The sequence below is a fragment of the Oryctolagus cuniculus genome, chromosome 8 (genome assembly GCF_964237555.1).
Source record: "Oryctolagus cuniculus chromosome 8, mOryCun1.1, whole genome shotgun sequence".
In the NCBI taxonomy this organism is placed as follows: Eukaryota; Metazoa; Chordata; class Mammalia; order Lagomorpha; family Leporidae; genus Oryctolagus; species Oryctolagus cuniculus.
Window position 1 is genome coordinate 51,544,433 of NC_091439.1, and position 26,264 is coordinate 51,570,696.

The 26,264-nt window shown below is 39.8% G+C and overlaps 1 protein-coding gene across 50 annotated transcripts in view; it reads right to left on the reverse strand.

Annotated features, from left to right (window-relative positions):
* Positions 1–20,231: 20,231 nt before the first annotated feature.
* The window catches only part of ANK2 (ankyrin 2), a 677,994-nt gene continuing 671,961 nt past the window's right edge, over positions 20,232–26,264 (reverse strand). For 49 of the 50 annotated variants that reach the window (XM_070047718.1, XM_070047717.1, XM_070047713.1 and 46 more), the window contains 2 exons: positions 24,854–24,945; positions 20,232–22,501 (listed from right to left, as the gene is read on the reverse strand). In XM_070047718.1, coding sequence (XP_069903819.1) covers positions 22,318–22,501; positions 24,854–24,945 — 276 coding nt within the window. In that variant the 3' untranslated portion in view covers positions 20,232–22,317. The remainder of the gene's footprint in view (positions 22,502–24,853; positions 24,946–26,264) is intronic. The other variant, XM_070047712.1, reaches the window with a different exon arrangement.

The window sequence follows — 26,264 nt, forward strand, 5'->3', positions numbered from 1 at the left end:
TTTTATGATGATAAATCTAATGTCAATCTAATTGGAGATATTTTAAAGGTAATCTGGTGTTTCTCTCTCACATATTTTAGAAAGTTTTCTTCACATTTTACTTTTGAAAGTTTGACTATAATGTGTCATGAAGAAGATCTTTTCTGGTCATGCCTACTTGGGATTTTATGCACTTCCTATTCTTGGATGTCTATATCTTTCTCTAAATTGGGGAAACTTTTGCTATTATTTCACTGAATAATTTTCTAAATAATTCCTTTTTTTCCAATTCCTTCAGGAACTCCTAAGACATATATATTTAATTGTTTAATGATATCTCACAGACCTCAAACACTGTTTTCAAGTTTTCTTTTTTCTTTTTTTTTGTTTGAATACGATATTTCAAAAGATTTGTCTTCTACCTGTATATATTTCATCTGCCTCACAGAGTCAGTTGTTAAGGCTTTCCTCTTTATTTTTTTACTTTTATTGCATTTATATTATTTAAGGTAAGCAAATTTCATGTATTTCATATATACAGATTTAGGAACACAGTGGTACCTTCCACCCTACCCTCCGTCGGGCCCATGCTCCCACCCTCCCTCCTCCTTCATCCTTGTTCCTTCTCCTAATTTTTACAATGATATACTTTCAGTTTACTTTATTTTCATAAGATTAATCCTACACTAAGTAAAGATTTCAACAAATAGTAAGAAGAAAAGACACTGTTTCTCAACAGTGAAGATAAGAGCTGTAAAAAATCATTGAAACCTTCATATCTAATATTTTGGTTTGATTTCTTTAATATCTCTGTCTCCTTACAGAATTTCCCAACTATGTTAGATATAGATTTTCTTATTTCATGTAATTGCTTCTCTGGTTTTTGTTATTAATTTTACAATCATTCTTTTGAATTCCTTCTCAGGCATTTCATCAACCTCATCTTCACAGTCCAATATTAAATTTTTTGTGTTCCTTTTGGAGAGTCATATTATCTTCCTTGTTAATGTTTCTTGTATTTCTACATTTATTTTTATGCCTCTAGTTTATATCCCCTCTCAAGAGCTTGTTCTTGAAAATGGGCTCTGTGGCTTGGTGGAATGACTGCAGTTTATTACAGATACCTAGCAGTATGTATTGGGAGAGGCTAGTGAGCTATGGTCAGCATCCATGGGTAGGGCAAGTGTCCAGAATGACACAAAAGTTGTGCATAGTAGATCTCTAGCACCAGTGTGTGTGTGGGGGGGGGATTATCACACCGGCTGGTATGTTCACAGCCTCATCCCTTCTCTGTGCTGAGGTGAGGTAACTGATTGCCTGGAGTTCACAGTGCCTAAGCACCCCACCCACTCAGGCACACGTTTTGCTTACAGCATCTAATAGCATATATGCACTCCATAGTGTGAGTGTGGCGTTCTCTATTAGGTCTGTATTCAGGGTGTTCTGAGCTTCTGCAGTCAGAACAACCAAGTTCCCAGACACCCAGCCACACCCAACAATCTTCTTAGTTTTAGAGCCCATGCGAACTTTTAGTCACAGGAATCCCATAATTGCAGAGTGCAGGGGATCTATTCTCTGCCCTGCAAACTGCCCCATCCCTGGAGGAAGCCCCCCAGGAAAGATCAGCTAAAGCTCTGCCTCAGCAAACTGAGTCTGTGCTGTAGTGGGAGGAGAAAAGGGAAGCAACATGGGCTCTCTTCCGGGAGCTCAGCGTGTGCTCCGTCCCCTGCCAGCTCCAGTGGCATGGAAGCCATTGCAGCCTCCTCTCACCTTGCTCTGGGAAGATAGTGTTTCCCTGCCAGCAGCAGGATATGGGAATCCCTAGTAGCATATTGCTGGCTGCTGCATTTTTGAGCACTGTCCTTACTGTGCCGTGGAGATTACGTTCGGTTCTGTAAGTTTTTCACTGAAAATTTCTCTCCAACTATCCTCTGGTAATGTGGTCCTTGTTTTTTTTTCTCTTGTATCTTCTCATGGCTAAAACTAGTGTGTCTTCTCCCTATTCAGTCATCTTCTAGCCCTTAAATAAAACCCTTTTAATAGGTCATTGTACATTCCTTGTTAAATTTATGACTAGGCACTTACTCCCTATTATAAATATCATTCCCTCCATTTCCACTCTTAATTTGGAGGTTTTTTTGTGTGTGTTATGGAAAGTTATGGATGTCCTAGGCTGATTTGAAAAGAGTGATCAAATTGTTGATGGTGATTTTTCTTTTGAGTGAATCCCTTTGGTTTTCCTGGTTCACAAACATGTCATTTGCCTATTAGTTATCTTGCTTCTTCTTTTCCAATCTTTACACTTTTTTTTTCAAATAACATTGACTAATACTTCCTTATAAATGTTAAGTAACAATGGGAATTTTGAAACTTATTGTCTTATTTGTAGATTTTAAATAGGAATGCTCAGTGTTTATCATTAAACAAGATGAATTTTGGTGGGAAGGGCACATGTCCTTTTCGTAATGCTTTTAGTTAATTTAAAAGTCAAAGCAGGGGTGGAGGCTGCGGATAGAGGGTGGTTTGCAGACACAAGGGTCCAGTTGAAGAAGAGGAATAACTTCTAGAGTTCTATTATATGACAGGATAACTATATTGAAAACAATTGACTATTTCAAAATAGCTAGTGGTGGGGATTTTAATGTTCTCAACTCAACAAAATGATAAATGTCTAAGGTGATTCTTATTTCAATTACACTGATAATCACATTACAAATTGTATACAATGGTTGAAATATCATCTTCTCCATAAATAAGTACAATTGCTATATGTCAACTAAAATTTTTTTTGAATAATAAAAAACCCAGGTTATAAGGCAAAATGTCATGAAGTAAATGTATTTCCTATTAAGCACAAATCTGGGATAAAGCCAATGTCATTTGTGAACTACATCCTAAAACTACAGACTCTCTAATTGTATTATGTAACAAACAAAAGAATCTTCTGTTTGTTGCAATTTATTCCATTTCATACTTTTTATTTAATGAATATATTAATTTTGATCATTTTACAAGAGAAGATTCATAAATATCCTGTAAGTAATATCACCTTCCAAAGAGATGAGCCAATGACTTAGCTATAAAAGAAAAACCAGACCTAATTAGTGATGCTAGCACATGACAGGTGAGAGAGACTTTTATGTATGAGGTAGAACTAGAGATAAGATTTTCACAGGATTGCAAATTGTTGTAAAAGATATGTAAATGTTCTTAACATAAATTTGTTTGGAGATTTGTTTCAGAAGTGTTGTACACATATTCATAATTTGATTATTTTGAGAAAGAATACAATCTTCCTATTTTCTTAAGGATGCAAAAGTCAGAGACAAGCATTTGACACAGTTTGAAAGCTACCACTTGGGATGCCTACATTCCACATGGAAGTGACTGCATTTAAGTGCCAGCTCTACTTCCAATTCCAGATTCCTGGGAGGTAGCAGGCTGAATTGCTTGGGATCCTGCTACCCAGAATGAATTTATGTCTTCTGGCTTTAGTCCTGCCACTTCAGAAGGCATTTGGAAAGAGAAGCACTGGATGGAAGAGATCTGTCTTTCTCTGCCTCTGCCTCTACATTCCAAATAAATAAATGAAAAATATTAAAGATGCAAAAATCTAGAACAAATGCTACATTTTACCAAGTGTCTGTTGGCTATCAAGGTGAATAATGAGACATTGTTTTCCTTCTTTAACTTTCCATTGTGAGAATGTTATTAATATCTATTAATAGGTGCTGGCATTATAGCACAGCTGGTTAAGCTACTGCTTTCAAAGCTGGCATCCCATACTAGAGCGCTAGTTTGAATCCTGACTGCTCTATTTCCAATATTCCCTCTTGCTAGTGTGCTTGGGAAGGCAGCAGATAATGGCCCAATTATCTGGGTCCCTGCCACCTATGTGGGATCCAGATGGAGTTCCAGGCTCCTGGTTTTGGTCTCACCCAGATCTGGCTGTTGTGGCCACTTGGGGAGTAAACCAGTGGATGGAAAATCATGCTCTCTCTCCCTCTCATTCTTTCAAATAAATAAATAAATGTTTTTTAAAAGTTACCTATTTGTAATGAACTATTTTTATATTTTGGAGTGAAATAATGTGGTAATAGATTCTTTTTAAAAAATGTGTGCTGGGGGCCAGCACTGCGGCTCACTAGGCTAATCCTCCACCTGTGGTGCTGGCACACCGGGTTCTAGTCCCGGTTGGGGTGCCGGATTCTGTCCCCGTTGCCCCTCTTCCAGGCCAGCTCTCTGCTGTGGCCAGGGAGTGCAGTGGAGGATGGCCCAAGTGCTTGGGCCCTGCACCCCATGGGAGACCAGGAGAAGCACCTGGCTCCTGGCTTCGGATCAGTACAGTGCGCCGGCTGCAGCGCGCCAGCCGTGGTGGCCATTGGAGGGTGAACCAATGGCAAAAAGGAAGACCTTTATCTCTGTCTCTCTCTCTCACTGTCCACTCTGCCTGTCAAAAAACAAAACAAAACAAACAAACAAACAAAAAAAAAACTGTGTGCTGGGGTTCTAAGATGCCAAAAAGTGCATCTAGGCTTGCAAAAAATAGTAAACAAAAAGTGGACAAAGTGTATTCTCAGGGGAGAGTTGGAGAGAAAACTGTAGTGGAGATTCTGCGAAGGAGGAGGGACACCATGGATCTGTGTGGAAGGTGCAGATGCATAGTAATGAGTGCAGACACAACATATGACCCCAACAGGTGAGAGCCAGAGAAAATGCCAGCTTTGGAGAGAAAGGTGAGATTATATTGCAGAAGTTCATGCCACTGGTAATACAGCCGGAGGGACAGCCTTATGGACTACACTATTTTTCAGTCTGGCTTGGGGGACAGGTTGCCTGCTAACCCAGCAAAAAAAGGGGGTATGTTTCTTTCTTTCCATCCCTACCAACAACAGTGTCCAGCAACTGGCAGAGAGGACAGGTGCCATTCTGTACATAAGTAGCAGCAGTAGCAGCTCTTGTGCACACACCCAACAACTGGTGGGGACAAGACACTATCTTGATAGAAATACTAGCCACAGCAGCTCAGATGCATGCACCAAGTAATGAGCAAGGAGAAGGCGCCATTCTGACATCCATACCAGCTGCAGAGCCTCTTGTACACACTTGACAACCAGTGGGGAGAAGGCATGATTATGAAATGAGTAGGGGCTGTGGCCACTGGCTCTTATGCGTGCATGTGATACACAGATTTTACCAGATGGAAAACCAGCATTCCACACTGACTTTGAGTCTGGCTGGGAGGATTAACAGGAGGCTGGGCATCCACATGGGACTGAGAGGTGCCAAAGTCTCTAAACATATCAGACCTAAGGCTCACACTGCTTAGGTGGAGCACCCACAGGCAGCTGGCTCTGGGAACATTTAGCCTTTTCATGGTAGGGACATGCTAGTGGGGTAGAGTGGATACTTTGCATCCCGTGACTATGGGATCCCTGTATGCTGAGACTTTGGGGACTCTGTGACTGCAGGAGAGGGCACAGGGTGTAGCTGGGTCTCTCAACAATTTCTGTGTGCAGTTGCACATGTTCAGAGCTACCTGATTGCCTAGGGTGGATCATTACAGTGGGACCTGTGCTCACACTGAGGACTACACAGATCCTTTATGCAGTTCTTATGGCAGCACCGATGAGTATTATATCCACTCTGAGTTACCACTCAGGCATTGGTCACCTTGGAAATGAGGGTGTGGTTATGCCAAGATAGGCGATCATAGCCTCCTTTCTGTTAACAAGAGGAAATCTACCACACCCAATTTGGGTGTCACCCTGGGTACTCACCCCACTCTGGAGCACAGACCAAAGCCCCATGGCCATACCCAGAATGTGCCTCTGGGTATTCACTGGAAAAGCAGACACTCCACTAAGCCACAGAGGTGTAGTTCAAAGACAGAAGCTATCAGAGGAAAAAACCAACAAGTACAACAAAAATGCCTTTTAAAAATGCATAAATTCAAGAAACAAGAATAAGGAAGACACCATGACCCTTCAAATGAACACAACAATGCTTCATCATTAGAATGTGAAAATGAAAAGAATGATAAATGCCTGAAATGGAATTCAAAGGATTATGCATAGGATTACACAGAAGCAATGAGAAGCAAATCCAAGAACTAAAGAAATTCATATGTGACAAGAATGAAAAACTTTCCCATGAAATTGAGATTTTGAAAAAAAATCACAGTGAAATATTAGAAATGAAGAATTCAATAGGTCAAATGAAAAATACAATGGAAAGCTGTAGCAACAGACTTATTGAGGCAGAAGAAAAAAGAATATCCAAGCTAGAAGACAAATCTTTGGGAATTTTTAAGTCAGACCAAAAAAAAAAAAAAAAAAAAAAAAGGAGGAGGAGGAGGAGGAGAAGCATATGGAGAAGAAGAAATAATTAGAAAAATTAGGAAAAATTAGGGGCTGGCGCTGTGGCACAGCGGGTTAACACCCTGGCCTGAAGTGCCAGCATCCCATATGGGTGCCGGTTTAAGATCCAGCTGCTCCATTTCTGATCCAGCTCTCTGCAATGGCCTGGGAAAGCAGTGAAAGATGGCCCAAGTCCTTGGGCTCCTGCACCCGCATGGGAGCCCCGGAAGAAGCTCCTGGCATTGGATCAGTGCAGCTCCGGTCGTTGTGGCCAACTGGGGAGTGAACCAGTGGATGGAAGACCTCTCTCTCTCTCTCTGCTTCTCCTTCTTTCTCTCTGTGTAACTCTGACTTTCAAATAAATAAATAAATCTTTTTTAAAAAAAGAAATAATTAGAAAAATTAAAAACAGCAATGGAGATTTAAGGGATACTATCAAACAACCCAACATATGGGTCTTAGGAGTTCCTGAAGGTGTGGAAAGAGAAAATGGGTTAGAAGGCTTAGTCAGCGAAATAATTAAATATCATTCCCCTAATTTGGAGAAAGAAAAGGGCATACAAGTAAATGAGGCACATAGTACTCCTCATAGACATGACCAGAAAAGATCTTCACCATGACACATTGCAAAAAGAGCTTGGATAGCAATCCTAATATCAGATAAAATAGACTTTAACACAAAAACTATTAAAAGAAACAGAGAAAGGCATGATGTAATGATTATGGGATCAATTTAACATGAAGATGTGACTATAATAAGTGTATATGCACCCAAGTGCAGGGTGCCTGGCTATTTAAAACAGATGTTAATGGATCTAAATGTAGACACAGACTCCAATACAACAGTAATGGAATACTTTAACACCCTACTTTCATCAGTGGACAGATCAACTGGACAGAATATTGACAAGGAAACATCAGAGCTAATTGACATTATGAGCCAAATGGACATAACTAATATCTTTCATCCCACAGCTGCAAAATACACATTTTTCTTATCAGTGCATGTAACTTTCTCTAGGATAGACCATACACAAGGCCATAAAGCAAGTCTCAGCAGATTCAAAAAATCAAAATCATACCATACATCTTTTTTGATCACAATTGAAGGAAGCTAGAAATTAACAACTCAAGAATCTCCAGACCATGAACAAACACAAAGAGACTGAATGTGTCATAGAAGAAATCAAGTCAAAAAATTTCTGGAAATAAATGAAGATGATAATACAACATATTAAAACTTATGGGACACAGCAAAAGCAGTGTAAAGAGGGAAGTTTATAGCAATTGGTGCCTACATCAAGAAATTGGAAAAGCATCAAAGGAATGATCAGGAATTACTACAAAGAGCTGTATGCTAACAAATCGGGAAACCTAGAAGAAATGGATAGATTCCTAGATACACACAATCTACCAAAATTGAGTCATGAAGACCTAGAAAACCTAAACAGACCAATAACCAAGATGGAGATAGAATCAGTAATAAAGACCCTCCCAACAAAAAAAAAAAAGCCCAGGACCACATGACTTCTGTGATAAATTCTACCAGACATTTAAAGAAGAATTCTTCTCAAGCTATTCAAAACAATTCAAAGGGAGGGAGTCCTCCCAAGATCCTTCTGTGAAGCCCGTATCACCATAATTCCTAAACCAGAAAAAGACACAACAAAGAGAACTATAGACCAATATTCCTGATGAATATAGCTGCAAAAATCTTCAACAAAATACTAATTGAATCCAACAACACATCAGAAAGATTATTCACCCAGACCAAGTGAGATTTATCTCTGGTATGGAGGGATGGTTCAGTATTTGCAAATCAATCAATGTGATACACCACATTAACAAACTGAAGAATAAAAACCATATGATTGTTTCAGTAGATGCAGAGAAAGCATTTGATGAAATACAACATCCTTTCATGATGAAAATCTTAAGCCAATTGGATATAGAAGGAATATTCTTCAACACAATCAAGGCAATTTGTGACAAATCTACTGCCAGCATCTTATCAAATGGGGAAAAGTTGAAAGCATTCCCACTAACATCTGGAACAAGACAAAGATGCCCATTTTCACTGTTTTTATTCAGTATAGTCCTGGAAGTTTCAGACACAGCCATTAGGCAAGTAAAAGAAATTAAAGTGATACAAATTGGAAAGGAGGAAGTCAAACTATCCCTATTTGCAGATAACATGATTCTATATATAGTGAATCCAAAAGACTCCACTAAGAAGCTACTGAACTCATAAAAGAATTTGGAAAAGTGTTAAGATATAAAATTAACACATAAAAATCAATATCCTTTATTATACACAGACAATGCCATGGCTCAGAAAGAACTTCTATGATCAATCCCATTGACAATAGCTACAAAAAATTAAATAACTTGGAATAAATTTAACCAAGGAGTTCAAAAATCTCTATGATGAAAATTAAAAAGCCATAAAAGAAAGAAATAGAGGAACTGGCACTATGGCATATTGGGTAAAGCCACCACCTGCAGTGCTGGGATCCCATATGAGCGCCAGTTTGAATCCCAGCTGCTCGACTTCTGATCTAGCTCCATGCTAATTTGCCTGAAAAAGCAGCGGAAAATGGCCCAAGTCCTTGAGCTCCTGCACTGACATGGAAGACCCAGAAGAAGTTCCAGGTTCCTGGTTTCGGATTGCCCCAGCTCCAGCCATTGAAGACATTTGGAGAATGAACCTGCAGATGCAAGACCTCTCTCTCTCTCTCTCTCTCTCTCTCTGCCTTTGCCTCTGCTTCTCTGTAACTCAGCCTTTCAAATAAACAAATACATCTTTTTTTTAAAAAAAGTAAGAAATAGAAGACACACACAAAAAAATAGAAAAATCTTCCATGTTTATGGATTGCAAGAATTAATATTATCAAAATGTCCATACTACAGAAAGCAATTTAAAGATTAAATGTGATCCCAATCAAAATACCAACATTATTCTCATATCCAGAGATAATGATGTTAAAATTCATATGAAAACACAAGAGAACCTGAATAGCCAGAGCAATCCTAAACAGCAAAAATCAACCTGGAAGCATCACAATATCAGATTTCCAGACATACTACAGGGCAGTTATAATCAAAACAGCCTGGTACTGGCAAAAGAAATATATTTGTAGCCCAATGGACCAGAATAGAAACTCCAGAAGTCAATCCACACTTCTACAGCCAACTTATTTTTAACATAGTTGCTAAAATCAATCCCTGGAGCAAGGACAGTTTCTTCAACAAAAAACTGGAAACTGGATCTCCACATGCAGAAGTATGAAACAAGATCCCTACCTTACACCTTACACAAAAACCCACTCAAAACGTATCAAGGATCTAAATCTATGACCCAATACTAACAAATTACTAAAGAACATTGGGGAGACTCTGCAAGACATTGGCATATGTAAAGACTTCTTGGAAAAGATTCTAGAAACACAGGCAATCAAAGCAAAAAACTGACAAATGGGATTACATCAAGCTGAGAAGATTTTGCACTGCGAAAGAAACAATCAGCAAAGTGAAAAGGCAACCAACAGAATGGGAAAAATATTTGCAAACTGTGAAACTGATAAAGTATTAATATCCAAAATCTATAAAGATCTCAAGAAATTCAACAACAATAAAACAAACAATCCTGGGCAAAGTACTCGAACAGGCATTTTTGAAAAGAGGAAATTCAAATGACCAACAGACACATGAAAAGATGCTCAGGATCACAAACTATTAGGGAAATGCAAATAAAAACCACAATGAGGTTTCACTTCACCTCAGTTAGAATGGTTCTCTTACAGAAATCACAAACAACAAATGCTGGTGAGGATGTATGGGAAAAAAGGTTCCTTAATCCATTGTTGGTGGTAATGCAAACTGATACAGCCATTGTGCAAGAGAGATGGAGATCCCTCAGACATCTGAAAATAGGTCTACCCATATGACCCAGCCATCCCACTTCTGGTAATTTACCCAAATGGAATGAAATCAGTATATGGAAGACTGATATTTACCTCCATGTTTACTGCAGCTCAATTCACAATAGCTAAGACAGAAATTATGGTATATATACACTATGGAATACTACTCAGCAGTTAAAAATGAAATCTTATTTTTTGCAACAAAATGGATGGAACTAGAAACCATTATACTTAGTGAAATAAGCCAGTCCCCAAAAGACAAATACCATATTTTTCCCTGATCTGTGATAATAGAATACCTAAAGTATAATGTGTAGGAATGAAATTGATATTTTGAGATTCGATGATTGCTTAGAGCCCTTGTCTTGACTTTTGAGGAACAGTATTTTTTTCCTTCAGACTATTTGTTGAATTATTTACTTAGTACAGGGTTAATCTTATGAATAAAAAATAAACCAAAAGCAGATCATTGTAAAAATATAGAGTGGGAATAAGACAGGGAGGAGGAAGAAGTGTGGGAACATGGATGGTAGGGAGAGTAGTATCACTATGTTCCTGAATCTGTATTTATGAAATACATGAAATTTGTATACCTTAAATACAATTTAAAAAAATTTAAAAGTGTACTAAATTATATTTGCTAGTATTTTATTTGTATTTTTCTCAGTTTCCTTTGTGAAACTGGTCTCAATTTTTTTGTTATCACTATAATTTTGTAGGACTTTTTGGTGCATTTCTACACTTTGGGTACCCATGATTTTAAAAAATCATTAAATAATTGATTTTTAAAAAATTGAGAACTTTCTTTTCTCCCAGGGCTGCTCTGTAGTGGTTTAAATGTTACTGAAATTATCTGTGTATTGAAAGCTTAAAACATAATCCATATTTGGCTATATGAAGATCGGGTACTTTCTTGTGGGTTTAAATCTTTGACCACTCTCCCAATTTCTTCTATGGTTGTCAGGCTTTTCTGTGTAAATTCTAGTAATTTCCATTTAAAAAAATCATTGCTTTTATTCAAGTTTTCAGCTCTATCTTACATAAATTTAGGTGACACTTTATTATTATTTCCTGTCTTATTATCTCCCCCATGCTCTCCCTTTCTTTTTTTTTTATTTTTTGACAGGCAGAGTGGACAGTGAGAGAGAGAGAGACAGAGAGAAAGGTCTTCCTTTGCCGTTGGTTCACCCTCCTTCCTAAAAAAAGATTTATTTATTTATTTGAAGGACAGAGGGTCAGAGAGAGAAAAGGAGAGAGAGAGAGAGAAACTGCATCCACTGTTTTTTTCCCCCAAATGGCCTCAACAACAAAAGCTGGGCCAGGCAGAAGTGCTAAGAAGCAGGAACTCCATCTGGGTCACTCACATAGCTGACAGGGGCCCAAACACTTGGACCATCTTCTGCTTCCTTGCCAGGCACATTAGCAGGATATTGGACTGGAAGCAGAGCAGCCAGGACTAGAAACGGCACTTCAATATCCAATGACAGGGTTCCAATTTTTGCTTTATATTTTACCTTTTGATTAAGTTAGTGGTGATTATATAACTGTTCCAAAAATAGCTCTTGGTATATTTTGTATGTTTACCCTTTCCTACTGTAATTCTAAGAGTTTTCACTTGTCTCCATGCATGCCATTTTTGGCACACTGTCTTACATTTGCCACAGGCTCCACTCATTCTCCATGGCTGACAGTTTACACATTATTTCCCTGTCTGGCCACTCTACTTCTATTCTGGCCTCATCTGCATTTCGGTCTTTGAGTCTAACTCTGGGCTCTGCTGAACCATATCCCATAGTTTCTAATTCATTTAATATGTGTGTATTTTGCAGACAGGCTGCAAAAGGATTAAGAAATGAAAAATTGAGGAAGCCTACATAGAAAAAAAGGAAAGGAAAGGAAAGGAAAGGAAAGGAAAGGAAAGGAAAGGAAAGGAAAGGAAAGGAAAGGAAAGGAAAGGAAAGGAAAGGAAAGGAAAGGAAAGGAAAGGAAGAAACAAAGAGGAGAGGAGACAGGAGAGAGGAGAGAACAGAAGAGAGGAGAGGAATGGAGAGGAGAGGACAGGAGAGGAGAGGACAGAAGTAATTTGAAAGCCAGGATTAGAAGGTAAATCTCTTTTCTTAGGCTGGGAGAGACATCCAGGAGAGAACATTACTGGAATGCTCAAAGCAGACACTCTCTGAGTCCACGTGTGCTACTATAGCATAACACCACAGGCAGGGTGCTTACTAGAAATTTATTTCTCACACTTCTGGAGGTCAGAAAAATCCAAGATCAATGTTCCAATGACTCAGTGACCAGTGAGGGCTTGCCTTCAGCCTCATAGTGCCTCATTTTTTCCTTTCCTTACATGGTGCAAGGGACTTGCTAGTTCTTGGGGGGGGGGGCAGGGTGCTTTTTTATAAGGACACTAATCACAATCACATGGGCTCCACCCATGTGGCCTAATCACCTCCCAAGTCTCCATCCACTGATGCCAGCCCACTGAAGGGTGATGATTTCAATATGTGAACTTTGAGGGAAACACAAACATTCAGAAAACATCAAGGGCATGGACCACTCTAGGAAGCAACAAAACACTGTGTGAAACAGTAAGTTGTAGCGTGCATGTGAATATAGATGGCTTTAGAGGTAGGAATAGGAAAGACATTTGTGGTGGTGAACTCCAAGTACTGACTCAACGTGGTCATGGTATGCTCAGCTATTTGGTCAAATGTTATCCTGGATTTGTCTGTGAAGGTACTTTTGGATGAAACTAACACTTGAATCAGCAAACTGGGTAAATCAGATTATCTTCCTAATGTGGGTGGGTCTCATCTGGTCCATTGAGGGTAGAACAAAAGGCTGAGTAAGGCACAACTGTTCCTGCCTGACTGCCTTTGAGGTTAGATTTTCTAGCCTTCACACTCAAACAGAAACATCTGCTCTTCTTGGGTCTTAAGGCAGCCTTTGGCTTGAAAAATCAGCATCAGCTCTCCTGGGTCTCTGAATTGCCAGGTGCAGATCTTGGGACTTAGCCTCCGTAACTGCATACAGCAATTTTATACAATAAATCCCTTTCCTATATACATAAATATCCTATGGGTTTTGTTTCTCTGTAGAACACTGACTAACATGGCACTGAAGCAATTCATGCCCATTGACTTTCTTCTGAAATAGTCAAGGTCAACTGGTGATCATGAAGCATGTGAGGAAAAGGAAGTAGGCTTGTGTTGCAAGGGAGATTTTTTTAAGACTAGACACCAGAAAGGCTTGTTTCCTTGCATAAAAGGTATTTCTCCATAATAAAATTAATCTTTAATCCTATGAAATTGTTGGTTCAATATGTCTGCTACAAGTTTAAAGACTCAAGTGGTAGGGTCAATGTCTTTCAAGTCCAGAATACAGTTGTGGCTGCAGTCATTAGTCTCAGTTCTTATTCTAGCAGTCATTTGGTAGTTGCATGACCTTGTCTCTCAGTTCCTTCACCTGTTTCTACTTCATGGGTTTGTAATAAAGAAAATAAGAATTCCAGTACCTTTTGGAGGATAACTGGCAACAGTAAGAACTCCATCAGTATGGTCCATCATGACCATCTTGGCCTCAGTCTACCCAATTCATGCATTCATGAATTCAGTCTAAGAATGCATGAATTAGCGGCTGGATAAAGACTGTTACACTATGATACAACTGCTCTGGTTAACTGTTTCACACTCAGCTAAATTTCCACCCTATAATACTTGTACATTCTTCTCATATATTGAGGAAAGATCTTCAGAACTGTGTATTTTTTGAAATCTTTCAAGAGTGTTATGTGTTAAGAATCTACCAAGGAAAAATGTTTGCCCAATATCTGCAAGAAAAATATTTCTTAAGGGACAGCTATGGAGAAGTATGTGAACTCTGTAAAAATATATAAGAAGTGGCTTTGCAGCTACATTTGGATAGTCTTCTGAGAAACACACAACATGAAGCTGAGCTCATCAATGTAGCTTAGATTTCTGATTGCTGCACTGAAGAATTTCTTCAAAGCAGAAGTAGTTATCTCAACTTCACTCTTTTGGCTCTTCCCACATTTGTGTAAGTTTCTTATTCTGCACATTTAATCCCTTCCTACTTAAAATGTCTAGAGACCTTTGTTTTTTGGACAAAACCCTTGCTATGAACAAAATTATGTCCCTCCAAATTTTATATATTGAAGTCCTGATATCAGCTGTTTCAGAAAGTGACTGTACAGCCATGTGCCACATACCAATGTATCAGTCAATGACAGACTGCATACACAAAGATGGTCCCATAAGATTATAATGGGGCTGACAAATTCCTATCACTAAAGATGTCACAGCCATTGTAATGTCATTGTGCAAAGTATTACTCACATGTTTGTGGTGATGCTTATGTAAATAAACCTATTGTGGGGCCTGTGCTGTGGCACAGTGGGTTAACGCCCTGTCCTGAAGCACCAGCATCCCATATGGGCTCCGGTTCAAGATCCTGCTGCTCCACTTTGTATCCAGCTCTCTGCTATGGCCTGGGAAAGCAGTAGAAGAAGGCCCAAGTCTTTGGGCCCCTGCACCCGTGTGGGAGACCTGGAAGAAGCTCCTGGCTCCTGGCTTCAGATCAGCGCAGCTCCGGCCTTGCGGCCAACTGGGGAGTGAACCATCAGATGGAAGACCTCTCTCTCTCTCTCTCTCTGCCTCTCCTCTCTCTGTGTAACTCTGACTTTCAAATAAATAAATAAATCTTAAAAAAAAAAATAAACCTATTGCACTTCCAATTGTATAAAAGTGTAGCACATATATTTTATAGTACTTAATAATGTCAATAAGTTACTATTAGTTGTTTTTTATATTTAAAATACTATATTTTAATCTTTGTTATGGGGTGTACTTCAATTAATAAAAAAATTTACTGTAAAACAATATGTCCTATTAGATACCACCAGAAGCCTCATATATCTTGAGTTTATCTCTTTTCTTAAGTGATTGATCTGTGTGATCAAAGTTTGCACAAGTACACTCTATGATGTTCAAAGATACGGCAAAAGCACTTAAGTATGCAACTTATCCCTATTGATAGAGAAGCATCACTGTGTTTAAAGATAGGCTCTCTAAAGAAGTAATTAAGCTAAAATGAGGCCATGGGGGTGGGCTCTAATCCCATCTGATTGGTGGCCCTACAAGAACAGGAAACTTGGTCACAAAGACACAAGGGAAAATGCACACACAAAGGCAAGACCATGGGAAGACACAGCAAGAAGATGGCCAACTGCAAGCCAAAGAGAGGGTTCTCAGAAGAAACCAGCCGTACCAACACCTTGAACCTCAGACTTTGAATTTTCTGGATTCTAAGAAAATACATTTCTTTTGTTTAAGCCACCAAGTTTGCACTATTTTATTGCAGTAGCCTCTGGAAATGAATATACCAATCTAAACACTAACTGGGTTCTTAAACTACAGACTCTTCAAATTGTCCCTCTTACTCTTGGGGATGACAATGTGTGGTTGATGGGTGGTCCTCCAAGATATCATACACTTATGGGTCACTTGAGATACTCATACAAGACCCTACTCATGCAGAAGTTGCTGCTATACTGGTGCCCTGTAAATTCTATATCATGGTCTAGGTGAAGGCTTGGTTCTGATCAACCCCCGGAGAAGCTAGCACCATGTGTGTTTCCTGTAGACATTGTGCTTGGGTTGTTTGTACACATCTGCAAAGACAGCTGTTGTGTTGCTAGCCACCTGAAGTCAAGCCTGGGCCCTGCCAGCTCTTCCCTGTGTCAGCTCTTCTGGACTTGTGCTTGTAGGGAGGGAAGAGTCCTTCAGAAGGGAGGTCTGGATCCAATTCTGTAATCAGCTTTCAGAAAGAAGAAAGAAGAAACATCAAAACAGAATGTGGGGGAAGTTTGAAAAAAGAATGGAAACAAGAATTGAATAGTAAGGACCAACTGAGAAAAAGAGATCCTGTAGAAATCTTCCTCAAAATAGGAAGAGAATCAAAGGGTAAATTGACAATGGCCCTGTGATTCCCTAATGGGAACTGGTTAACTACATTTGTATTTTCTTTCTTTCTTTCTTTCTTTCTTTCTTTCTTTCTTTCTTTCTTTCTTTCTTTCTTTCTTTCTTTCTTTCTTTCTTTTGACAGGCAGAGTTAGACAGTGAGAGAGAGAGAGAGACAGAGAGAAAGGTCTTCCTTCCATTGGTTCACCCCCCAAGTGGCCACTACGGCTGGCACACTGTGCCAGTCCGAAGCCAGGAGCCAGGTGCTTCTTCCTGGTCTCCCATGCGGATGCAGGCACCCAAGCACTTGGGCCATCCTCCACTGCCCTCCTGGGCCACAGCAGAGAGCTGGCCTGGAAGAGGAGCAACTGGGACAGAACCCGGTGCCCCAACCGGGACTAGAACCCGGGGTGCCGGCGCCGCAGGCGGAGGATTTGCCTAGTGAGCTGCGGTGCCAGCCTACATTTGTATTTTCTATCCTAGAAGAATAAGTTGATGTTTCAGTACCTACCCTAAGGCATACTCTTCCACAGAGAGGTAGACATCATGAATACCAGAGGTCTCACAAAGTTCATGGAAAATGTGAATAATTTTTACTTACATTTTCCTACAACCTTCTATATTTGTTTAAAAATTTATTTATTTATTTGAAAGTCAGAAAGGCAGAGTTACAGACAAAGAAGAAGAGGCAGAGAGAGAAATCTTCCATCAACTTGTTCACCCCCTAAAATGGCTGCAACGAACAGTGCTGAGCCAGGCCAAAGCCAGGGGCCAAGAGCTTTTTCCAGGTCTCCTATGTGGGTGCAGGGGCCCAACCACTTGGGCAATCCTCTGCTCCTTTCCCAGGCACATTAGCAGGGAGCTGGATAAGAAAGAGAGCAAATAGGATTCAAACTGGTGCCCATATGGGATACCAGCACTGCAGATGACAACTTTACCTGCTGTGCCACAGTGCTTCTATATTTTAAAAGAGATCTATTTATTTGAAAGGCAGTGTGACTGAGATAGACAGACAGACAGAGAGAGAGAGAGACAACTATCCAGTGGTTCACTCCCGAAACACTTGCAGCAGCCAGGGCTGGGCTAGGCTGAAATCAGGAGCCAGGAGCTGCATCCAGGTCTCCTGCAAGCATGGCTGACCCCAAGGACTTGGGTCATGATTTGCTGTCTGCCAGGTGCATTAGCAGAAAGCAGAGGAGCCAGGACTTGAAGCATCACTTTGATGTGGACGCAGGCTTTCTAGGTGGTGGCTTAACCTGCTGTGTTAGAACACCTGCCACCATAAACTTTCAGAAGTCTCAGTCATATGAGTCCACAGTGGTAGATGTTAAGGCCACCATGAACACCATGGTGTTTCCAGATTAAGGAGATGACAGAGCAGGGTTAGCTGCCCTTCCCCACATCTGGTGTGGTGAGGCACATTTGAGGCAACTGTTAATATCTCTTCTTTTTTTAACTGATGAGGAAGTTGTATTCCAGAGGGAAAGCTTTCACAGAGTCGCACAACAAGTATTGACATAGCTGGATGGAATCCAATCCAGGCCTTATTTTAAAACCACATATTTTAAGCCGGCGCCGTGGCTCAATAGGCTAATCCTCCACCTTGCGGCGCCGGCAAACCGGGTTCTAGTCCCGGTTGGGGCGCCGGATTCTGTCCCGGTTGCCCCTCTTCCAGGCCAGCTCTCTGCTATGGCCAGGGAGTGCAGTGGAGGATGGCCCAGGTGCTTGGGCCCTGCACCCCATGGGAGACCAGGAAAAGCACCTGGCTCCTGGCTCCTGCCAGGATCAGCGCGGTGCGCCGGCTGCAGCGGCGGCCATTGGAGGGTGAACCAGCGGCAAAGGAAGACCTTTCTCTCTCTGTCTCTCTCTCTCACTGTCCACTCTGCCTGTCAAAAAAAAAAAAAAAAAAAAAAAAAAAAAAAAACACATATTTAACCATTCCATCACATTTTCTTAGAGAAACATTTGAAGGACACCAAGTGAATGTTTGTAGTGGTCGAAGAGATATCTCTGGGTATCATATGAAACAGACAAACCCAATGTATATTCACATGTACCATTTTCTCCACCTTGTGGAGCTGAATTAAAGCAAAGGATGTGGCAGGCGGTGTGGCACCCAGGTTAGCCTCTGTTCAGGACGCCCACATCCCATCATGAGTGCCAGAGCTCAAGTGTCGGTACTCCAACCTTTGACTCAGCAACCTGATGATGCTCCAGGTAGGCAACAGATGGTGGCACAAGTGCCTGGGTTCCTAACACCCACATAGGAGACGCAGATGGAGTTCCTGGATCCAAGCTTCAGACTGGCCTAACCCTGGCTGTTATAGGCATTTGGAGAGGGAACCCCAGTGGATGGAAGATCTCTGTCTCTTCCTCTCTGTCACTCTGCCTGCCTTTCAAATAAATCTTTTTTTTTTTTTTTTTTTTAAAAAAAAGGGCAGCGTATTTATTATTCCTAGGAAGTCAGAGTATAACCAAAGAGGAGCATTTTCAATTTATGTGCAGGAGTTAGAAGTGAAATTCACCTCCCCATCATCCCTCCAGATATTCTTAAATGCTCTATTATACAGTGAGGTAAAGTTGCATTGCACATTTCATTGTGTGGTTCATTCTGATAGTAACTGTGGTTTTAATTAGGTTAGAAATGAAACCTTACCTTGAATAAGGAAGAAGAATGCAGTTTTCCAGCAGAGGTGGTCTCTGAAGGCAAACTCTTTAAAACAATTTCTTTTCCTTTATGGCAAAATGAAAGTAAACAGATCATCACTTTTCCATTTAAGAAAACGCATCGCTATTTTGGTTCCTATTGAATACATGTTTAGCTTCTCTTACCTGTTTTACTCTTGTGCCCACTGCCCACACATAGACCTTCCACGCTGACACAAAATTGAATGACTTCACAAGCAACCTAATTCCAAATTCAAGTCTACATCAATGTGCTTATTCGCAATTGTTTATGATCGTACATGATCCCCAGTCTGGAAGGTTTGTCTTCACTCCACTTTTAAATCATTTTCTGCTGTTAAAGGGTATATGAATCACTGACGTTCACTTTTTAAAAATGGGTTTTGCACAGCAAATAATTAAACAGGAGAAAACAGTGGATATTACCTGATTCTTTCATCTTAATAAAACCCAAGGCAATGCAACCCGGAGTGCCCAAGAACAGATAGCACAGCACTTCAAACAAACAAGAGGTGGTGGGATGGTTACACAGGCACTCCTGCTTTGGGGGAAAAAGACAGTTTTCTTTGCAAAATTTCAAGCATTACCCAGTATTTTAATTTCAGAAGGTCTTGTAAATCTATGATGCAGATAAACAAAACCCAGTAGGCTTTATATATCAAACTAGATAATATTTAAATAAAATCTACCCGGTTTCTAAATCAGACCTTTTTTGTTTTGTTTCTACTGGAAAAAAGTCATTAAAGAGATTTTTTTTTTTTCAAAAAAAAAGGCCCAAACCAAACACAATTGACTTCAGTTTTATATAGCCCTGACCTATTTTATTTATATTAACATTTCCATTTAATATTGAATTCTTAGGATGTGAGAGAGAAATAAAATGCCAGAGTGAAGTGCTGTTCCCAAAGGCAGAAACGTTTCGGGAGCGCATGGCCCTGTGAGGAAAAATCCAACAGCAAACCTGCCCTCCTGCCCTGCTGTGCTTTCAAACCGTGGTCCCCTTCTCATCTTCCCCAAGTTCCTATTTACCATGTACTAGTGATCGCAAAACTGCAAATAAACCCTCATTCCACCACCATCACCCCCTTTTGCATAATGATACAACAGAAGTTCCTTGAAGGCAGACAGAATCTTTCTATTTATTCCAACAGTGCTGGGCATGCTGCCTACTCAGTTATCAAATAAAAACAATATGAAATAAAGCAAGTTGTGTCTTTTGTTGGTTTCATATCTATCTCATCTCTTTCATAGTCTCTTATTCTCCTAAGATCACACATTCATGATAAAAAAGAACAAAGCACTGTTGCCACATTTAACACTTGTACATTTTATTGAATTAAATCAGCCATTGTACACGTTGCAGCTATGTATTGTTAGTGTTGTAGTTTTTCCATTAACTAATACATGCCCTCATAGATATATTCAATTAGTGTTATCACCATGGGAACAAGATGCTGATTCTTCAACTGAAAAATTCACTTCTTCTCACAGTATTCAAGTTTTTTGATAACACAGCAAAAAATCAAAATCAAAAAAGGTGAATAGCCATTATGTTGTTACACAGACATCATCTGCACTGCAAATAACACAACAGAAATGCTTTTCTTGAGCTCCAGTGAAGTTTTTGACAAGGCCGTGGTGCATCTCAAAAAAGTTTCACCAGTGGCCTCTCATTTTGGCTGCCAAAAAAATGCTTATTTCCTACCCAACTGCCAAAAGTGCTAGCATTTGAGGCTTAGGAGATCTGGCTTATGGGAAACCTCCCTCCTAGGAAATTTTCTCTCTTGGCAACGTTGCTTTAAAAGATGAAGTGCCATTGTTTGTCACATTTGTTTTTGACATTCGGAGCGATGAGTCATTTTTGCACAACAGGAAAAGACCAGAAAGAATTGGAAAATGTTCAATCCCTGGAGGATAGGTTCTGTTTTTTATTTTTTTAAGTTTCATCTTCATTGAATATACTTTTCTTTAACAAATAACTGATTGAAAATGTATACTGTTTCTGAATATATTTGTGAATATATTTATATATATATATATGTTAAAATGCTACACAGCTTCAACCACTAGAGGAGTGAGGAAGAGGACACTGAGATCACTCAGATCATACAGTCCCTTTGTTGAAACAAACAAATACAAAAGTGCACGAATGCACTTGAGAGTTTCCAAGGGAGAGTGGATTTCAAATAAATAAACCCAAAATTTTAACCAAAACCAACTTTTCAGAGATTCCTCAATCTTGTCAACAAGCTGAAAAACAGACCTAGCTGGACAGTGAAAAGTGCTCACTCAGGGTAAGAAGAAGGAAAACTGTTAATGTGATTAGACGAGAGTTTGGATTGTGGTTTTGATTTCTGAATGCCACATGCAGGTATTAGAGAAGATACAAATCTGGAGAAAAGAAAAAGGAACCACTCCAACATGGTGAAGGGCTTTAGCCTTGTGAGTAGTGGGCAAATCTTGTTTCCAAAGAATTATCTACAGTGCAGTGGCCAGAAGAGAGTACCACCAGTAAGACAGCATGGTTTGCTAAAGCAGCAATGAAAACTGGAGAACTATAGTAGTTATAGCTTGTAAAATACCCTGCCAATGTGTCCAAGATCTAAGAGACCTGAAGATGCTAGGAAGCTACAGGATGCAGCCGCTAGCAACTGAATATCTCACTGCTTCACCCTGCTTTCTGCTCCTCTCTTCCCCTGCCTCAGAGTGGCTGCTGGAGAATCACAAATCATGGCTGGCCAGCACCAGCAGTAACTTCTCAGGACAGTTCTTCAAAGTCATTAACCCATCTTTAACTAGGAGCAATGGCTACGCTGCAAGTTCTAAGGTCTTAATAGATCTGAAGTGCTTCTTGCGCAGTAGGACTGAATTCTCATTCGATTGTGTTAGCAATATCTTAGCAACCATCGTTCAACAATTTCTAGAGGCCTTTCATTCCATGATGCCCAATGCAGTTATGATAGGCAGTGGTTTTAATTTTAATATGTTGTTCATCTGAGCATTTCAGCTATGTACATTGTACATGGATATCCTTTACAGGATTCCTAACAACTGTCACTTGAAGAGGTCTGCAGGTGAAGTTCTTCCGATCAATGAGTTTTCACGGAGCTTGTGCAGAAGCAAAGAACTATGGAGGTGGCCAGTCCCCAGGTTAGCACAGACACAACAAAGTAGTGGATACAGCATCCAGAATGAAGGATGCTATCTTTGGTCACAAATTAGCTTATAGTGAAAGAGGATGGGGAAAAATTAAAACAGAATGCAGTATATTTGCTAACAGCGGAAATGTCAGGGTGTCCCAGTAATTAGGCCAGTTGCGTCACTCCTGTATGGAAATGGGAAGTTGCATACTGAGTGAACGTGTGGTTTCTGGTGTGAGAATTGGGCAGCTCCTCATTTGGCCTCTTGCTTCGAGTCCTCCTTGCAGAAATGGCGGAGGAGTTGCTGGAGATCACGCTGGAGATCGTCCTGGTCTAGTGCTTCTGGCACATCCTCCAGGTGCTCCAAGTCAATGTGTTTTCCATGCTGGTCCTTCACCACAGCCCTCTTCTGGGTACTGGCTTTACTCAGTGTTGTCCTGGTGGGGAGCAGACAAGAGAAAATTACACTCTTCCTCTCTTGCGGTAGGTCAGTTGCTAGCTATGAGGGCCACCACTACAATACTTATCGCCTTACTTCTCGGTACTTCTACATCAAGTAATTAGGAGAACTAAAGAAATGTTGTCATCTCTCTGAATTGACTCATAAGATTTTACAAAGCATGTTTTAGAACAAGGAGTACTTTTTAAATCTTTAAAAATACTTCAAATCAATGAAACTGTTTAAAATGCTTGTCTCAAAAAGTAACCATGGGATAACTCATGTTATCATTAAGTTGCATTGGTTTAAAAGCACTCCATTTTTCTGCATCCCCAGCGGAAAATGATGACATTGTAATTTGTTCACTCTCAGTTCTTCTCACTCTCTACTTATAAATATATATTCTTCATTCCACAGATATTTTAGAAATGGATTTTACTATTCTACTGAATTAGGCAACTAAATCTTAGGGAAATTATGACATACACCAAATAAAAAAATAACAGTTAGAATGCAATGGACGGAGAGTCAGAGTGCAAGCCTGAGTCGGTAAGCACCATGCCATGCATCTTCACCTAAAACCACAACGGGGAATGATCTGCTTCGGAGGCTTTACCCAGAACTTTACTGAAAGATCCCAAGTGTTCAGAAATGGGTGTCTTGCCCACCTTCCAACACCTCTATATCTGTTTAGATAATACTGAAATTTTTTAAATGATTTACTTCAGTCAAAAAACTTCCAGGTTTCTTTTTGTCAAACTTGCTTCCTTCCTTGTTTGCTCATGTTGGTTCCATTGCCCCTTTCCTTTGATACTATGTGAATTATTGTATATCTGGAAGGAAACTTAAATGTATTCCTCTTGATGAAAGGTCGAATGTGATTCCAATGGTTGAAATCATACTGTGTTTTCCTAACTCTCCAGCATGCATTGTGTTTTATTCCCCTCCAGACATGTTTATATCAGACTATTTCTACCAAGAGATAACAGAATCTTTCAAACTATTGATGTCAGAGGAATAACTTCTACAAGAGGACATTTCCAGTATTCTGTGTAGGCAAATATATATGAGTGTGTTTATGAATATGCATATGATCAAAGTATCCTCTGCAGCATATAAGATACAAATGTTGTACATCACAAATAAATTCCATAACTGACTAGCTGTTGGAACTCAATCAAGCTGTCCATATCCTTGACCTTAAATTCTCCAGCTGTAATTGAGAATTTCAAATTAATTGGTCTCTAAGTCTATACCAGTTTAAAGATCCCATAATGGCAGGGTATGTGGAGTTTATGAGTTTTTGTTCAAATGACTGGGTAAAAGACTTAAAAGTTCAGAGTAGAGAAAGCATTTTAGCCTTAATTCATGGGGTATTTTGAACGTTCTAAGAGAAAAACTGCACTCTTTTAAATTCCTAGCTCCTGCAGTTTTTCACATTTGATTGGAGGGTAGAACTGCGATAAAACCTTTAATTTTGCTGTTCTAATTATTATGTTCTAGAGGCTTAAAATAGCTTTGTAGAGTACTATAAATGACAATCTTTCTTTCCCTTTCAATGAAATGAAAAGCATAATAGTAACTTGGATTTCCATTGTGTCTTCAGTGCAAAGCTGCGGACATTTTATTAATACTAATGCTTACAGTGCCACTTCAGGGACTAAAGAGAGCTAAAAGTAGACAAGGGCCCAATATTCTGCACCAAATCCATGAGGGAGACAGGGCAGATCAGAGCACTCCAAACCATCCCCCTTTTCTATGCATAAAAATGTTCTGCTCACTGCTCACACAATACTTCCTTAACTGACTAAAGCCCTTGGTTTCAGCATCACTAGGTATGCTCCAGCTCACAGGTATGACACTCAGGCTCATGTTATTTGTCACACACATGCAGAATCATGAAACTGCTTGTTAAAAAAAGAAATAAGCAATTTACCATTTGAGAAGTGATCTGCTAAGACTGAGCTGCATGTAGCTGATCACAAAATTAATTGGTGAGGATTTCATCAGACTTCTCATCCTGGGCTTTCCAACTCTACCAATGCAATGGAATATCCCAGCTGGGTGGCTTCAACTGTATTGGATTATTTGCTAAAACCCAGGGAGTCAGGCTGTGCAGACAAGTGTCTGAGTATCACTGTGTCTTACCGTTACTTTTAAAGCATCAGGAGAAAGCTCTAGGCACAACACAGTGACAGGTCACCACCAGACCAAAGCCTTATGATATAGAAGAACTGGCACTTCCTGAGGGGCTTCAGGGCACATGGATGGGCTCTGCACTTCTCTTCTCAAAATCAGAGAAGTTTTTATGGTATTAGTTGGCAAAACATCACCCCATGCTCACCCAAACCTTTTAATGACTGATCCATCCTCTTTCAGGATTTCATTCTCTACTAAACTGGGAAAGTGGACTTTCATGTGGCTACCTGCATAACTCAAAGCCTGAGTAAGAAGGAAAGAAAACAAGAGAAAACTCATCATAAATAACAAACTTTAAAATATACTGCTGCTTTGCTCATTTACAGTCACTATGAAAATATGTGGCTTATAGAGAAATAAAATTAACTTGGGATAGAGAATCTGAGCACGGAGTTCTAGTTAACATACCCCCTAACATTTCTCCCATTTGAAAGCTCCTCCTTCCTTACCTCCCTCCTTTTTTTTTTTTTTTTTTTTTACAGTGACAGTGCTAATGGTAAACAGAACAGTCTGAGGCAAAAAACAAACCAACAGGGCCCAGTGTCTAACTCAGATAATTCATCATTTGAAATCCAAGGTTGCAAATGGTCAACATGTGAAGAACTAAATGTTCTTAAAGTTTGTTTTTAACATCCCAAGCATTCATATGTGTTCTCAATTTATATTGATGCACCAGAGAACACACACCTAGCATTTGGCCTCACAAGGTTGCAACAGCAAACATACTTTGCAGATGTTTGTTGGATGTGCTCATAATTCCTTAGTCAAAGGTCTGGGGATCAGATTTGTTTCAGAATTTTTGGCTTTAGAAAGGTAATATGATATATGTACTGTACATTCCTCACACCACAAAGAAGTCACAGGCAGCTTCCTATAATCAAACCCATTTTCTATCATAGGAAAGCCTATGAATACTTACTCCATGTAGCACAGAAAAGCTTCATACCATAGTAATTCCATGCCCGTTTACATCACTATATATTGCTAAATTTGCCTGCAATTAACTTGAAAATTTGTCTGGGATGCTGGGATGTTAGAATATTTTTTGTTTTGCAATCATGTTGAGAGTGTGAATTTTTCACAGAAAACTTATTTCCTAACTATTGGAAACTAAAACTTAAACAATGACAAATGATTTTTCCTATGTTTGAATAGAGAATACATCTGAATTTTCTTCAATGACAATATTTGGGGATATAGATTAGCAAAGCTAATTTGCTTTCCACTATTCACTGGGAGTATGTGGACATTTCTGCAACTTTAAAAAAAAAAGTTTAATTTTTTAAAAAGTGGAGAGAGAGGGAGGGAGGAAGGGAGGGAGAGAGAGAGAGAGAGGGACAGAGAGAGAGAGAAGTATCTTCCATCTGCTGGTTCACATCCTAAATGCCCACCATAATTGTGGCTGGGCCAGGCTGAAGCCAGGAGTCCTGAACTCAATTTTGGTCTCCTGTGGCAGGGGACCAATTACTTGAGCCATCACCTGCTGATGTCCAGGGTGAACATTAGCAGAAAGTGGAAACTGGAAACGTAGCCAGTTCGTGAAGCCAGGCACTTTAAGAAGA